At 38.2% G+C, this 16,236-nt stretch overlaps 2 protein-coding genes across 12 annotated transcripts in view; one reads left to right on the forward strand and one right to left on the reverse strand.

The window, feature by feature from the left end:
• Positions 1-4,896, forward strand: part of RMDN1 (regulator of microtubule dynamics 1) — a 14,127-nt gene extending 9,231 nt beyond the window's left edge. Inside the window, exons 7-9 of one of the 5 annotated variants that reach the window (XM_035891167.1) lie at positions 1,078-1,108; positions 2,410-2,543; positions 4,512-4,896. In XM_035891167.1, the coding sequence (XP_035747060.1) occupies positions 1,078-1,108; positions 2,410-2,543; positions 4,512-4,550 (204 nt within the window). In that variant the 3' untranslated portion in view covers positions 4,551-4,896. Of the gene's footprint in view, positions 1-511; positions 1,157-1,531; positions 2,544-4,511 lie in introns of those variants that run through there. The other 4 variants (XR_004841583.1, XR_004841584.1, XM_035891169.1 and 1 more) reach the window with 4 other exon arrangements.
• Positions 4,897-6,755: 1,859 nt separating this feature from the next.
• Positions 6,756-16,236, reverse strand: part of WWP1 (WW domain containing E3 ubiquitin protein ligase 1) — a 61,646-nt gene continuing 52,165 nt past the window's right edge. For 6 of the 7 annotated variants that reach the window (XM_035891173.1, XM_035891170.1, XM_009635562.2 and 3 more), the window contains 7 exons: positions 14,639-14,772; positions 14,402-14,542; positions 12,718-12,838; positions 11,420-11,524; positions 10,231-10,327; positions 9,836-9,908; positions 6,756-8,724 (listed from right to left, as the gene is read on the reverse strand). In XM_035891173.1, the coding sequence (XP_035747066.1) occupies positions 8,625-8,724; positions 9,836-9,908; positions 10,231-10,327; positions 11,420-11,524; positions 12,718-12,838; positions 14,402-14,542; positions 14,639-14,772 (771 nt within the window). In that variant the 3' untranslated portion in view covers positions 6,756-8,624. Of the gene's footprint in view, positions 8,725-9,835; positions 9,909-10,230; positions 10,346-11,419; positions 11,525-12,717; positions 12,839-14,401; positions 14,543-14,638; positions 14,773-16,236 lie in introns of those variants that run through there. The other variant, XM_035891171.1, reaches the window with a different exon arrangement.

Here is a 16,236-nt window from a genome sequence, read left to right on the forward strand (position 1 = left end):
ACCTAAACCAGATTTATATCTTCTAGGGTCTCTAACACAGTATGCATCTTATTTAAACACATTCATATATTAGGAAAGTTTGCTGCAGCTGTTATAATCTTTGTTTAGATCAAATGGCCCAGTATGTTTTGTTCTTACAGGGGGGCGAGGGGAGGGGAGGGGAGCGGCAGGAGTCACTAGAAAGTAATTGTAAAAGGCTGTTTGCCATTACACAGAAAGCAATTTAAGCTCTGATTGAAAAGAAAGAAAACTTTTTAATGGAATGTCAAGCTTGTAAGTTTTGCTGAAAATCGCTCTCGGAAGAATACGAAGTGTCAGCCAGGATTTTGAATACCGCAGAATCGTGCCAATCCCGGCATCGAGTTCTGTAGCACTTTTAGAGTGGCTGAAGAAGCAACCTTGTCCCAGAGTGTAGTTGAGCCATGCTGGTAAGACTTCTGCAGTTTCAGTACAACATCTGTTTTGTAGATACATCCACACTTCAAGTTCTCTGACGGTATTTTCCTTCCAGATAGTAATGTCAGGAAGAGGTAGGAATGGACTGACATTTCTGATGCGCAGGATGGGAAACTAGTTGAAAAATGTGTGTGGACTTCATAAAGGCTTATTGTCAAGTAAGAGGATACTAACTGGTGCTCTGTAGGAATTGGTTCTCCCTGAAGTATTTGTCAACATTGACCTGAATCATAAGGTTTGTTTCATCTATTAAATTTATACATGAGAACCGGCCGGGAGAAACTGCAGATAGGCTGGATGATAAAAAGTAAAATTCAAAATTATCTGGACAACTTGAAGACTGGAAAAACACAATCCAATTTGCTAGGGACAAACAGGAGGTACTGTACTTCTGGAGGAAGCGGCCGGGGAATAGTTGGGTAAGTGCTAGTTCTGCTGAGACGATGTCAAACCTGATTGTACAGTCAATGAGAACCATCAGTAGCATGCTGAATTAATAAAAACAAGATCATGGACAGGAAGTCCTTCTTCAGCTATGTTAAGCATGTGCATAAGGCTTTAGTTTAACTACAGTGTTCAGTTTATTCTCCATTTTAAAGAAGACAACCTTATCTTTTGCAGGCTCTTCGTTACTTCCACATGGCAGAGGAAGGTAATACTTGTAGCTTTTTTGGACAGAATGGTATCTTTTATGAATCATGACTTGCAATAAACCTCTGGCTTCTGGCATCATCCTAATAGTGTATGATCTGCCAATAACTATACCAGCCGGTGGTGCCAGTCAGCACCCTAGCCTGTTACACTGGAATGTTTCAGCAGAGATACTTGAAGTATGTTACACGCTTACTATCATCACATAGAGTGTAACATGAGGGTTTTTTCAAGTATTAAAGTGAAATTTGTACCCTCATTAGTAACAAAGTACTCTTCCCCAAGGCATTCAACTGGACTGCAGGGGAAAGAAGCAAACAAGAAAGGGAATTTAATGTCACTTTTTCTGAATTTTCTTAAAGTTTGAAAGTCCTCTGCATTCTAAGTAGAACAACAGCGAAAGCACACTTTTTTATTATTTCAGAAGCTATTTGGATCAGAGTGCCCATCTAACTGGCAGTAAAACTGTCCACCTGTAAGAGAAAATGCAGACCTATTATTTCTCAAAGAGTGAAGCCATAAGCAGAACTGACTAGCCGAAAGATAAAGGAAGACAAGGGAAGATGGTGTTCTATGAAAGATTTATATTAACCGTTCTATGAGTGAAGTTTAAAGGAAAAGCTCATTGTGTATCTTCCCCTGGATGTCAAGTAATACAGCTGTGAATTGGAATGGTGGACCAGATCTCAAAATTTGCCTCCAAAACACCTCCATATGTTTTGCATCCTAACCTTGGGTCCAGCAGCAGAGGAAAGCTTGTGCTATAAATATGAACAGTAGGCGAGGCTAGTCTTAATAATGACTTATGGGCAAAGCATTCTTTATAAAAGCAATGTCTTAATCCTCTCCTTACAAAAAGTTAAGCGTGGGTAAAACAGTTTCAAGTTTTCCTCCCGTGTAGCAAAAGCTAAGCTAACACCTGTATGTGAATGGTCTGAAGCTAGGAAATGTGCCCTTTATTTCCTTGCCTATACTTGATGGTTGCACCGCCTGTTGCACCTACCAGGTCCAGAAGAGCAGAGAATCTGCAAAGCAAAGCTGTTGCGCATTAAGCTCACTGCTTTGCTCTTTGTGAGGAATCTAGTTTCATTTAGTATATTAACTAACAAGCTGCTAGCTAATGTAACCGTATGCGAGACCAAAAGCTAGCAAGTAAAAGCTTTACGTTGGCTTCCTTCTGGCCCAAAGCCAAAATACTGTTCATTTTATCAGAAATAAATATTGAAAGGAGCGACACTGTATCATGGCTTTGATATTATTCTGCTCATTCTCATGTAAACCTTTTCTCCTGTCTCTATACAGCTGACCCAAATTTCTACAGCAAAAATTTGCTCTTTTTGGGGAAGACATACTTGAAGTTAAACAATAAAAAGATGGCTCTTCTGTGGTTAAGCAAAGCAAAGGAGTATCCTGCACATACAGAAGAGGACAAACAGGTAGGAAGTGAGGAACTGTAACAGCTGTAACCAGTATGTGTGGCGTCATGGCAGTGGAATGTTTTATAAAGTTAACTCGAGTAAACTGTAGTTCAGCACCTATATTGCAGGATCACATCCAGCCACCAAAAAATTCTAGTATCCTGGTAACTGCCTCTGAACACAATGGTTGGAAATACTCTGTTTATCATAAAGAACTGTTACACGTTCTTCTTCATGATGTTTTTGCAGTGCTAACAACATCCCACCCTTAACTGTGTTGTTGAAGTTCAGGCAGGCACCTGAGCTAACCTAACCTACATGAGCACGGATTCACTTTTCATGTGCCTAAAACTGGAAAGGTAGAAATCATATTTTGGCAGAGCTAAAAACCACATGGAGGAAGAAAAAAGCATGAATGTATCAAAAAATTGCTAGATCCATGAAACTGAACATTGCTAGGGAGAGACAAACTTAGGAGAGAGAAGCTTAACATCCATAGGGAGAGGTTCAGACTATCTGAATGGAGACAAATGGAAGTAACGTATCTCTGGCAGCAAATCTCCAATGCTAGGTGACATGAGGCACTTAATTACTCTGTTGAACTGCTGATGAGGATCCTGGTTTGGATGGGTAGGCATCTGCTTCCTACCTAAAGAATACTTCCAGGAGGACTTGTTCAAACCTAATACTGCACGGAGTACAAACCACAGCAATTGCAGTTAGCTTTCATAAACAATCCTGTTAGCATCTGGACTAACAAAGCCTCATTTCCAATTGATTTTTCTTACGGTTGATTGACCTCTAATTCATTTAGCATTAAGCTGCAGTATGAGATCATGCTTTAACCGTTACAGAAAACATCCAAATGTGTTGTGACATTCTCAGTGTCCTAATTGTCAGAAATACTTTGGTAGGATTTTCCTCAAACCGTTTCTCCCAAAAGTGAGCATCTTCAGTAACATCTTTCAGTAGAAATTTGAGTACGGGTTCTGTTCCTCCACTGCTTTGCAAAATGTGTAGGAATTTGATAGCCTGAAGGAGTAGCGGTCTCGGGTATGTATGAAATTGGTCAGTCCTTCTGACAGTTAGTAGTAGCTGGAGGCACACGTGAAACCAGTGATCCCGAAAGCTTGCCTCTGTTGAAACCACGCAGAAGGAGTCAGCGGTGATTTGTGTGCAGTAGCCAAGCTGTTGTCTGCTGCAGGCATGCTTGGCCTCCTGGTACAAACGCCTATTCCTTTACCTCCTGGAAGGTGCAGAGCTGCTGAAGTGAGAGAGGCGGTATTCTCGCCGTTCTCTGGGTGAACGTGTAAAATGCAGGATTCGCTGTGAGTTAGACTTGGTAGTCCGGTAAGGAGGAAACTGGCCTGAGCAAAGAAATTGGAATCCTTGTCTCTGCATTTGGCAGGGGCAGGTGTAAGTAGGTTTCCTGAACGTTTTTCACTGCTGCATATCTGCAGTATCTGGCTTACGTTCTCTGCACTCCTTGCTGTGTCAGGGCTAGAAGTTTGTTGGGTTTTTGTTTTGTTTAATACATATGTTAGGGGTCATTTTCAAATTTTACCCAGATTTTACCCAGAATCCCCAGGCAAAGGGACTCTTGGAAATGGTCTTCTCACGCTTCCGGAACCACTATCCGGAGTTTTGAAACCCCTAGGTTGACTGGTTATGGTCAGAAATAGGACAACTTGCTACACGCCACTATTGGACTACAGGAAATCAAGAGCTAATCATCTGTGTTCAACCCAAATAAGCTTACTACATGTAGTAAGTGAATTACACTGAAGGCAGTGGCTTAAGTGGGTTTATTCCCATTCATTTTCAAGTGTTGAGCATCTTGAACTAGGAGAAAAATGCCTGGTCTGAGGAGGGTTCTGGATTTACACAACTGTGGTGAAACGTTTGGGTGCTTGCATGATAAGTTCTGCTAGAAGAGCCTACAACTACCTGGCGCCATTCTGTTACGAGTGTATTTATTTCTTTCAGGTACAGAAAGAAGCTTTGGAGTTGCTTAATTCCATATAACAAGAACCAAGATAATGGGGAATTCGGTGCCTCCAATTTGAGCAGCATAGGAAAAAGACCCCAAATACTACTTTGGTTTATTGAAGCTGTTAATAAAGTTACAACCTAAACCTGCTCTTTCCATCTCGTTTCAATTAAGCTGTCAACTACAAGATCTGTTTCATTATCTGATCCTGTCCGTTGATTTCCATGGGAATAAAGGGCTTCATGGACAAGCAGGGTAGGTATTGGAGGGGAAGAGCTGGGACAGTGGTTGTGCAGGTTAAGTAAGTTTTATACAGCTGAACAGTGTAAGTTATGCATGGGGAATTACAAGAAACATGACTAGCATAACTTTAAAAGAAAGGAGGTGCAGGGCTATGACGTAATTATAAATCTGCAGTTTTTTCTAGAGTGTTCTCCTGTGGGGTTCAACAGCCTTCAGGAGTAACACGTGTTCACATCGTTAGATGCTCCTACAGATTTCTCATTAAGGCTGCACAAGCAATCTTAATTCCAATACATTTAAACGCTCGTGTCTGACACTGCAAAAAGTGCTGTGGTTTTAAAAAAAAAAAAAAAAAAAGCGAAGCAGAAAATACCTAAGAAAATCCTTTTCTGGGTGATACCAGCATATGCAGTGGGAAGCTTTCTGTGAAGTATGAGTATTGATCTGCACGTTGAGAGGCTGTGAATTCTGAGCACTTGGTGGCTGCACACTGTTTGCTGGACGTAGGCGCTTCTTCCCCTGGACTACGATGCCAGGAGGGATGCACGCTCCCAGTACGCTAGAAGGGAACTACAGTTCGCAAGCACAGAGACTTCTGTGTGTAGAGATTAAGTAAAACTTTCTTCTTCTATTTTAGCAGGAACTTTTTTCACCAGAAAAAGAAATCAGGCTACGTTAGATATCCAGCACAGAAAATATTTACAGGCTTTCCACAGAGTGTATTCTGATTACCCAATCAAAAAGGAAGACCACATAATGAAAAAGTGTTAGGCAATGAAATGTGCGTGGTACTGCCCGTAGAAAGTGTAACGGTCTAGAACAAACCACCTAGCAATACCTGGTGTTTGCTTTAATAGAAAAGGATATTGCCATCTGTAGGAGGAAGATGAAGAAGGCCACTAATTGCTTAGACTAACAAACCAAGCCTGCACCAAGTCACTGGTAAAAATCCACAGCTGAGAGACCACTCAGAGCTTTAATTCTAGCCTCAGGTCACGAAACTAGTTAAAAGATGGTTTTCTCCACTACAGTGAAGTAATTCTTATTTTTCTATTAGTAGAGCATCAGTCTGAAGTCTTCGATACATCAGAGCCCCGGGTGGGTATCACGTAGTGTTTCAGAGAGATTCTTTGAATGTTCTGCATTTGTGCACTAGAAAAGCATCTGCCATGTGCAAACCCTCTCCTAGCAGCTTCGCAGCAGAGGCACCTCACTGTGCAGCACGCGGTATCTGCAGGAAGAGGAAGCCATCCAGGTACCGAGTAAGGGCTGTTGAGTGTTTAGAGAAGAGAAGCTGAGCTGCTTCCAGGAAGAAAGGAGGAAGCAGAACCCATGAACTATACAGTAGCTCCTTCTAGTAGTTACTGCCTCCCTGGTTCCCTCATCTGATCTCCAGCCACTGCTGGAGCCTTTCCTCTCTTCGCTGTCTTCCCTCCCCCCAGGGTACAGCTGAGTTATGGAGAATGCAAACGGGAAAAAAAGTAGCAATGCAGTAGCACTGAAATTCCCAGAAGTCCAAGTTAACTGTACGCGCGCACACACACACACACACACACACACACACAAGTAATTAAATCACTGTGGGGGTTTTTCCCCTCGAGAGCCACGCTTTCAGTCAGTCCTTTGAAACCAATTAATAAATCATACACACGTACAGATAGGCCACTCACTGGGTTTGGGTTTTTTTTCCTTCCTTCCTAACCCTTACCCACAGGGAAAACTACTGCAGTTACGAGACAGCTAAAATTATCAAAACAATAAAGCAACTACATTCTTGTGATGTGCTGTCTTTTTTTTTTTTTATTATTTTGTTCACTTACTCACAGGTTCACAAAATTCAGCAGTTGGTAGTGGGTCACCAGTCATTGATTAGTGCAAATTCATGAAGTTCAACTCTGTGACATTTAGCCCTCTTCATTGTCTTTCAGCCAAGCCACACACACTTCTGTTGCCCAGCTTTTGCCATGCGTTTGGTTGGGGGTTTTATTTTTTTATTATTTTTTTTTTTTTTTAAAGCTTCCTCCAGTCTAACCAGCAAAAGCCATAATTTAAGTGGATGTGCACTTGAAGTTAATTTAGTGCTGTATTTATGGAAATGGTTTTGCAGAAGATATTTGGTGTAGTATGAAAAACCCTCAAAGTGGCGGAAGTCTCTGACACTCTTAGAGAAAGTTCAGGTAAGGTCGCGGTCTGTTGGGCCCATCGCGCTACCGGTGTCACCGAAGCTATGTACAGGTTAACAGCTCCACAGTACGCCGTGCGTATTGAATACAAAGCCCCAAGAGAATCCAGTATGTAGAAAAATAAAATTTTGGCAGAATTCAGTTGCTGTATCAGGAAGATACGTGAAGAGATACAGCTATTTTTTCTGCATGTACACTTTTAACAGTGCAATATGAAGTTACAGAAGTGTTTTTAATTGTATTCAAAGAAATCATTTTCATGTGTGTACAAAATTCTCTGTAAATTAAATGTAATGGAATTTACAGTTAATATTTAAAGCATAATACAAATTGTGATTTTAAACACGGTTTTACTCTATAATAAGGAAGCACAGTTTGCTAAAAGTATCATTTAATATAATTCACATGAATAAGGTGTTAAATTTTAATTATTTTTTTTAACACACGTCTTTGCAGTTCAGCAAATGCCCTCAATACCAATAAAACTCATCTTAAAATGGCTTTATATTATTGTGCACTTAGGACAAATTTGACCTACATAAAAGAATGACAGCTTTTAAGACAAACTTACTTAATTCCGGTACATCTGAATTTCTGTAAGAACTTAAGAGGAACGAGAGTATTTAATACTTAAGAATATTTTTATCTGTGCAAAGCTTATGTAACTTCCATTTTATTTGGGTTTACTAGAGCCAATAACTGAAACTGAACATGAACACAGAAAGCAGCAAAGTTCACATTACCTTTTGTATACCCTTATAGCTCAGTTTACATTAACATATTCTACAGAGTTGTAAAAAGAACATCACGATTGGAAAGGGAAACAAAAAACAACAACAAAAAGAAACCTGTAAGACAGAATGTGTAATATTTTCTCTTTTATTTTTTCTTTGAAGATTACCTAACATCCTCGTGGTAATAACCCAAGGTAATATGTAAACAAATTTCAATGCTGCTCAAATGAATTAAAATATTCTGTTCAGCTCCTACAATAAGTCAGAACAGTGGCACCAATTCCTTTCAACATTAAATCACATTCATCTTATTGTACGTGACTCTTGTGCAAGTAGTAAAGGCTTTATTCATGACCTTGGCTACATCAGTAGAGAGAGATATATCAGCTATTTACGTATTTAAAAAATTAAACTGACAGAACAACATATTCTGTCGTCTCAAATACCAGCAGCATCTTTCTACATATTTAGGATACGTTTGGCCTAAGCCTTTAACACCTTTTAGAACAGCCATGCAATAAAACAAACTTGGAGATGTTTCTTAAGAGAGAACACAGAGCAGTTTAAACATTTTTCTGAATAATAAAGCCAAGATAAGCAAATCCAGGCCCTTTTAAATGGCTGCAACTTTTCATACACTTAAAGCTCTATAAAACTAGAGCCTATTAGTATATATATTTATATTTTTTTATATATATTTTAAATAAGTCTCTTGTCTGCTTTCAAAATTTATGAGGGGTTTTTCTGGTCTTTTGGAAGGGCAATAAATAAAAGTAGAAAAGGCTGAACTGTTTTGCATATCTTTGTGGAAGAACGGAGAACAATTATACTTTTAGAGTTCCAGAAAGATCACTGTACAGAACAAAAAGCTTATATACAATTAAGTGTGCAATTTTAGTTGGCTGGGCCTTTTATTATGCAAGGTCTCCTTTTTGACTAGAAGCCACTTCTACTCTTGACCAAATCCCTCTGTTTCTTCAATGGCAAAGAGCAGCTTCTCTTTCAGTTGTTCATAGCTTTTATATGGTGGCAAATCCAAACGATTAAAACTGAGCAGAAAAAAATAATATTTTGTTATCTAAATCCCATGTAGAACACTACAGAACTCGACTGCTATAGGAGAAGTTAAAAATGTTCTGATCTAACGATTAGAAATGAAGAAACAGCAATCAGTGCAATCTCACTGCCTTGACATTTCTATGAGCAGTAACAACAAAGTTTGAGAGGAATACTTTAAGAAACAAAAGAGACTTATCACATCAGATAAAAAAACCAGAACCTTTGAACACTAAAGACAACCCAAGATACAGAGAACTATAATACTCCAAAAAGGAAATGTTCACCATCATTCTAGTTTGATGCATCTCCAAATTCCAGCAAGAGCATGAAAAAGCTGAATTTCTCTCCTTCCTATGCATGCCTGGATATAGGGGGTTTTCTTCCCTCTAAATTTTGCCCTAAAAGGTTTTCGCCAAATTCTATTTCATTCCACATCTTCCCCAAAATTATCTTGGACAAAGAGGGATGTTTAACTCTTGCAATCATTACTTGAAAGAACGCACCGCTAGAGAAAATGGTAAAATGGAGGATTCCCTGAAGTAGTTTAAAAGTATGACAGGCATTATTGTCCCAGTGATGCCAAAGGAAGGTGTGTCCATTTTGCACACACTATATATGGGAAACTGCTCTGTGTGCCTGTGCAAAATATCCGCACTTTTGGCTAAGCATCCTTGTTTTGAACATTTGCCGTGATTTCTTTCACACTACTTTTTCTCATGACTACATTATTTATCTTTTATAACGCTGTTGTATAATTAAGTGTATCTAATAACTGTATATAACTAATACCAACATGATTTTTGTTCAGTTATTTAATATCCTCTAAAATAAAAAATTAAGGAAATGCCTCTCAGTTCTGTGCAAGAAGGATGATCCCATACTTTTGATAGATCTGATACAGACAAACTGTGTACAGTGCAGTAGCAGAATTTAAGAATAGGGCAACCAGAGAAGTTTTCGCTATGGGCATGCAGAGCAATCAAAGGAGCTGAAGATGGAGATAGAGCACTGATTCAAATTAGATTTCATTTGATTTGGTAAATGCAAGACCAGGAGAGAGAACCCACTAAAGGTACAGAAAGTTTACACGTAACAACTCACCAAGTGTGACTTCTTGGTAACCAGGTTTCCTTACCAACTTTCTCAATGCAGAATTTCTGAGGACCATTGCTTCCTAGAAAAGAAGATTTAAGAAAGTGTAATCTGTTCCTTTTAAGTAGCACATGTGATATATACATGACGTAAGACACAACTCAGATACAGCAGACAGAGCTCATTAGGCACTACTCCATGTTACATGAGTATGAACATTCTTCTCATAGAAATTACCTTATTTCCTAATTATTTATGAATGTATTCATGGGTTTTCTGATATAAAAAGCCCTTCTAGATCCAGGCTGATGTACATGAAGTTCCTGCTATCTGTACGCTTGCAGCCTGGTTCATTTGCAAATGGAACAGTTACAGTATAAAAGTTTTGGTCACCTATTACTTACCCATAAGTTCAGCAAATCCTCCCAGTGGTAATCTGCAAGTGCCAGTGACAAACTGCAGAAGTCGCATGCGAACCTCGTTGTCTGTTTCTTTTACAAACTAGGCACAGAAATTCAGCTATGTTAAAGATTTTTATTAAGTAATTTGGAGAAAAACAAAAACCCTACAAGAACGTTGAAAAAGCGTAATTCCATGTAAAAAGGCACCACACCTTGAGAAAAGTTTAGCTTTCTTGATATCAGCAAAATTGGGTGGAGGGAGAAGACAGTGATTTCAGATTATATGCACTGTCGACCGTTAAAATGTGAAGGTGGGGAACAGCAAATAAGAAGAAACTTTATTTTATTCTACACTAAAATATAAATCATGCCAATGCTTTATATGAAGGCTATTGCCATTTTGATTAAACGCAGCGATAGCCTAGCCACAGGCTCCGGGTATTTCAAGACTGAAGTCTGCCCTACATCTGGCAGTCTCAGTGAGAGGGAACACCATCCATAACAGCTGCATCGCTTCGTAAGTGAATTCACTGGGAAAGGGAAGAGGAAGAAAGGAGAGGGGGAGATGGAGAACATCTCAGTAAGGGAGGGGGCAACTACGACTCAGAAAAACCTGGATAACAAAATGAACATTTCTGTTCTGTAAATGTTGAAACCATATCCAAATTACTTGGACTTCTGGTTAATATTCCTTCAGTACCAAGCTTCTTAAAAAGAGATCGTATCATCAGATCTTACATTATTCTGACAAAATAAATAAGCTAGGAAATAACTGATTTGCATCATTTTCTTGTAGGAACTTTGTCAAAAGCATCTCTAAAATGGTGATTTATCGCAAGACAGGAACTGCCTAGCTGTGACTTTGGTTTAGGGAAATTCATAGAAACTGAGAACCTATATAGCATTTTTGGAGGTTTTTTTCTGAAAATAGTTGTTAGCCAACTTCATTAAACAGTGAGTTCTAATCAGTCAGAGCTAGATTGGCACAGTTAATATTACAATAATCATAAATAATATGTGGCATTTCAGATGTACAGATGCTCCCTAAGAACCAGTAATCCTCCTTTCCTTCTCTGAAAAGAAGAAAGGAAGAAGCGAGAACCTTCATTGAAATGGCATCCCTCCACTCCACATGTCATCTGTGTTACAAAACAAAATCTAAACAAGTCGGAAATTTTACTGATCAACTTACCTGCCAGAACCATATGATCTGCTTGCTATTTCTTGTATAATGACGATAAACTGTGTTCCTCTGCCAATCTGCTAAATCAACTTCTTGCATACCACAGAGCATAACCTAGAAAAGGGAATGATTACTTGACAATATACATGTCCATGCACATAAATTAAGAGTTAATTTTGTATCTTGTATGATAATAAAAATGGAAGTTCTTGCTCCCAGAAAAGGATTGGTAATTTTTTCATTTTACTCCACAGTTAAGATTTTCCCTTATCCTAAGTTTACAGAACTCCTCCAAATTTGTTTATGTGTTTAAGTGGTCTGAAAGCCTGCATACCAGAAACAGTTTCTTCCGACTTATAATTCAATAATAAAAGATCCTACCTTTCCCATAAAAGGAAGTTTTGTATTAGAGAGGATATTACCTATCCCATTAAAACCTTGCCTCACATTCCATGATGATGATTACATTGCTGCTACTGCTACTACTAGTAAAGATAAAGCACTGCACGGTGTAAGTCTGCAAGGTATTCATTACCAGGGGCAATGAAAGCTGAAAGTGCTAAAGGTAAAGCCTCCTAGAAAACTGAACACTAAATAAGATAGACCAAGTCCTTTCTGAGCAAAAACTTCTATTTAACTTAAGAAGCTTTCGTAACACTGCTTGTTACAGACAGGGAACCTTGGCAGGTCTCACAGAAATAACTAAGCATAGCCTTACAGACCCTGCTACAAATCACAACCCCAACAGTGACCACAGGTCAGGCTGATTGTTAAGTAAACATGGCGCATGCAAGCAATTCCTGTTATCAGCCCTTGGGTTACATATTGAGGATCTGCAAAATTCAGTTTCAAACCTTGTTCATTCCTCCAGCTTCCTGTCCTTACATGTAATAGTCTAGGATAGGTTCGAAGGTTATGTATGTGAAACTGAGCAATCACTATACACCAGAATCAACTTCTGTGCCACCTGTTACAAGGTAATTCTACCCATCTACCACAAAAGGAAGTTTTCTATAACTAACAGATCCACCTGTGACTTCATATGCTGATCCTTTCACAGAAACTGGTGAAATACATTTTAGTGCTGAGGATGGAATTTAAAATTCCCAGCTGCTGATCACCACCGATTCAACAGATACTGGCTTTTCACCATGATTTACCCCCACTGCTCCTATTAAATTCTCCATGTTCCAGAAGCTATCAAATGCAGCATGCCACAGATGAGAGATTCAAGCTGACCTACCCATTTAATCATTCCGTATATATTACCTTTGCAAAAGGTAAAAATGTTGAACAAAAAAACTCACCTCCAGCTCCTTTTCATCAAAATAGTGTAGCCACTGTAGAGGAACAACTTCATTAAAACCATCAAGAAAAGCTTTGGTTTGTTCTCTAACTCCCCGGGAAAATCGCCACTCAGCCATTAGCCTGGGATGGAAAAAACCAAACATAAATTAAACATTAGCACTCAACATGAAGAAGTTCAAACATGTATGTTCCCATGAGGTAGCGCTCCCTTCAATTTTACTTTCTTACACTGCATTGACAATAAGGGACCTACCATACTTACATTATCACAAATCTCCAAACTCAGACAACACTCAAAGTAGCAAGCTGTACTTAGATTACCATTCCAGTTTAAAAAAATATTTATTATTATTAACCTTTCACTAATCAAAATTAATGAGCCTTTTCATGAAAGTAATGCTACTTGGGCATGATGATTTTGTTATGGCAAAATTTGCTTTAGCTTAAGTAGTACATAATCCTAGTGTTTCAATGGTAGAGAAGAAAAACACTTGTATGCAGAGAATAATAGCAATACTGTTTCTCATAATGCCTATAACTATGATTGCCCAATACTTCCAGCATAAGACTATTTCCAGCTTCAACAAAGAGTAGTCACCTTCTGTTTTGAACTTCTGATAGAACAAGATGAAATGGCCTCAAGTTATGCCAGGGCAGGTTTGGATTGGACATTAGGAAAAATTTCTTCACCAAAAGGGTTATCAAGCATTGGAACAGGCTGCCCAGGGAGGTGGTCGAGTCCCCATCCCTGGAGGTATTTAAAAGATGGGCAGATGAGGTGCTTAGGGACATGGTTTAGTGGTGGGATGGCAGGGTTAGGTTAACGGTTGGGCTTGATGATCTTAAAGGTCTTCTCCAACCCAAACGATTCTATGATTCTATTTATGCTAAGATTTGGAGGAAGAGGTAATTTTTTTAAGTTTCAACTAAAATGGTCAAGCCACTTCTGAATAAAGAAAAAAAAAAGACAATAAATATATATATACATACTGTAGAAACTATTTCACTGAGAAACTAAAGACTATTAATTTGAGTGGAAACTTTATGTGCAGCACTGGACATACGCTGTATCACAGAAAAGGATCTGTGTACATCTGCTCCTGAGATCACACTGAATAGATGGATCAGAAATACAGGTTCAGAGAAGGAAAGGCAGTGATAAGATTAGGAAAGAAGCGGGAAAGAGCAGCATAACAGAACAAAGAGAAAAAAAGAGGTTACGTCACACCACATTACACACCATTCCGAATTTCAGTTTCCACAGTGACAGCAAAGTTCTGAACAATTTTGAAATCCTCTATGAAATACATGTCTTCCCTCCACCTGGATTTGTTACCTCAAGTTACTGAAAATAGGTTTGCTTATTTTTAGTTTCACCTGTTCTCTCATTGTACATGTAATAACAAGACAGGTCATCTTCTCTCTGTCAGGTCTTATGTTTGGGGTCTGGTGGGCTTGGTTTTTTTTGGGGGGTGGAGTTGGGAAAGAGGGAAGAGGGGAATAGGAGACATCAAATTGTATCAACAGATCATGTGTACCAAGATACCAAAATATACCAAGATAACCATTTCAGTAATAGTCCCAAGAATAACATAGTAATTAAAAAAAAAAAAAACATACACTGTGTCAAAAAATATTAGAGCAACTGAAGAAATACAAAACACTTTTTCAACAACTTCCTACCCAATATATTCTTCTTTGTTCTCCTCAGTTACCAAGATATTTGAACCCCCTGATTTCAGCTCATGTGAGGTCACTTTTCCTAAGAGCTCCATATCCACACAAAAGTACATCTCCAAGTTACACTCTTCGATGTTATTATCCCTGAATGAAAAGAAAAAAAAAATAAATAAATCACACAATGAATTCTATATAAAAAAATCCATAAAACATCACACACACAAAAAATAATCTACAAACCTTATCCAAATTAGGGAGTTGTAAAATTCGGTATCAATAGATTCTAGGTCCTTAATAGTAAGTTTTTTGCTCAGCATTCGTTTGTAGAAAGGCAGAGAAAAACCAGTGTCAATAAATTTCCCATGAAACAATGCCTGTTGAACAGAAAAAAGTCTGTTTAGCTTTTATTGAACTACTGAATTATTGAAGTATTTCTGGACTTGAATTCTATTTTTTCCTTTCTCCTTCAAATAACAAAAAACACCAAGTAGCAGTAGCAGCTTGGTATTTTAAAAGAACAAAACATTACATTAAATAGGAAGGAAAAAAAGGATTAAGTGACAAAATTTATACAAGCATATGTTATCATTACAATTTAGAAATTCTTCGATTAAAAAAAGAACTTCTCATAAAAAGATGAAGTCTATGAACTTCCTCTTTACTTGTGGATAGGTATATATGCCAAGCGTTATTTGATCCTACTTGATCTTAATATTTGATCCTACTTGAATACTATTGCCATTTTTTACTACATACATACAACCTGCAAAATCATCCTTTACACAATGCTACCACAGCTTGTAAAAAACAGTTTAAAAATGCAATCACAGACTGCTTCAGAAAGAGCTTTGGGAATCACATTTTTATAGGTGAGCAACAGAACTGAGAAATGAGATTCTCCCTTCAACTGCAAAAATGAAATTGAAAAAAAAAAAACCAAACCCAAAACATGGTCACACTTGTCTCACCATGCATGCACAAAGGATGTAAGCTCGTTTCTAGTACTGAAGCATAACATTACACACACACACAGATGTTAACCTCTATACTGACTCGGTGTGTCTGAGAGCTAACAGAGCACAGATGTAACTATGAAATAATTTTTTTGCTCAATCTTATGAAGTACACTTTCTTCAGTAAAATACCTGTTTAAAATATCATCCTAAACATAGGCCACGTATGGCATTCATTGCTTGTCTTTCCTTACAGCTGAAATTCTATAAGCAGAAAAGCCAATGTAATGACTCATTTTCTCTAGAAAAAGGCAAGGCTCCATCTTTTTTCCTCACCTTCTAATTCCCCCCACTAAGGCTTACGCTAGCATGCATTTTCTTCTGCTTTAGGAGAGCTTAACAAGGTTCTCTCAGAGGCCTTTATTTATTCGTGTATTTCTTTTTAAACTAGTCTATACTTCTCAGGGCAAACAGAAAAATTAAATGTCAAGTACAGAATCAGCTATACAATTTCTTGCTTTTTGCAAAAGTAAACTTTTAAATCATCTCATTTAATGTCTATGATGATCTTACAGCAAAATATAAAAGTTGCCTCAGCCAACCTCATTTAACAGCTTTTTGTTACAGAGCAAGATGTGTATTCTTCATGTTTAACGCCGTTTCAGTGGAAAACGTCTGTGGTTATTTCAGTACTTAAAACCAAAGAAATCTTTATGATCTGAAAATCAATTTTAGAACTGTGAGGACAGAAACTACAACTGCACTTAAAAAGCCTATCTAGACTCCTTAAAATGATTCCCATTTATATTATTACCTTAGCTATTTTAAGCCACTAGAGGGTATCCCAGGAAGTGCCATCCATTATAAACCCTGAATATACTCAAA

This window comes from Egretta garzetta, unplaced genomic scaffold, assembly GCF_000687185.1.
Source record: "Egretta garzetta isolate BGI_Z169 unplaced genomic scaffold, ASM68718v1 scaffold453, whole genome shotgun sequence".
In the NCBI taxonomy this organism is placed as follows: Eukaryota; Metazoa; Chordata; class Aves; order Pelecaniformes; family Ardeidae; genus Egretta; species Egretta garzetta.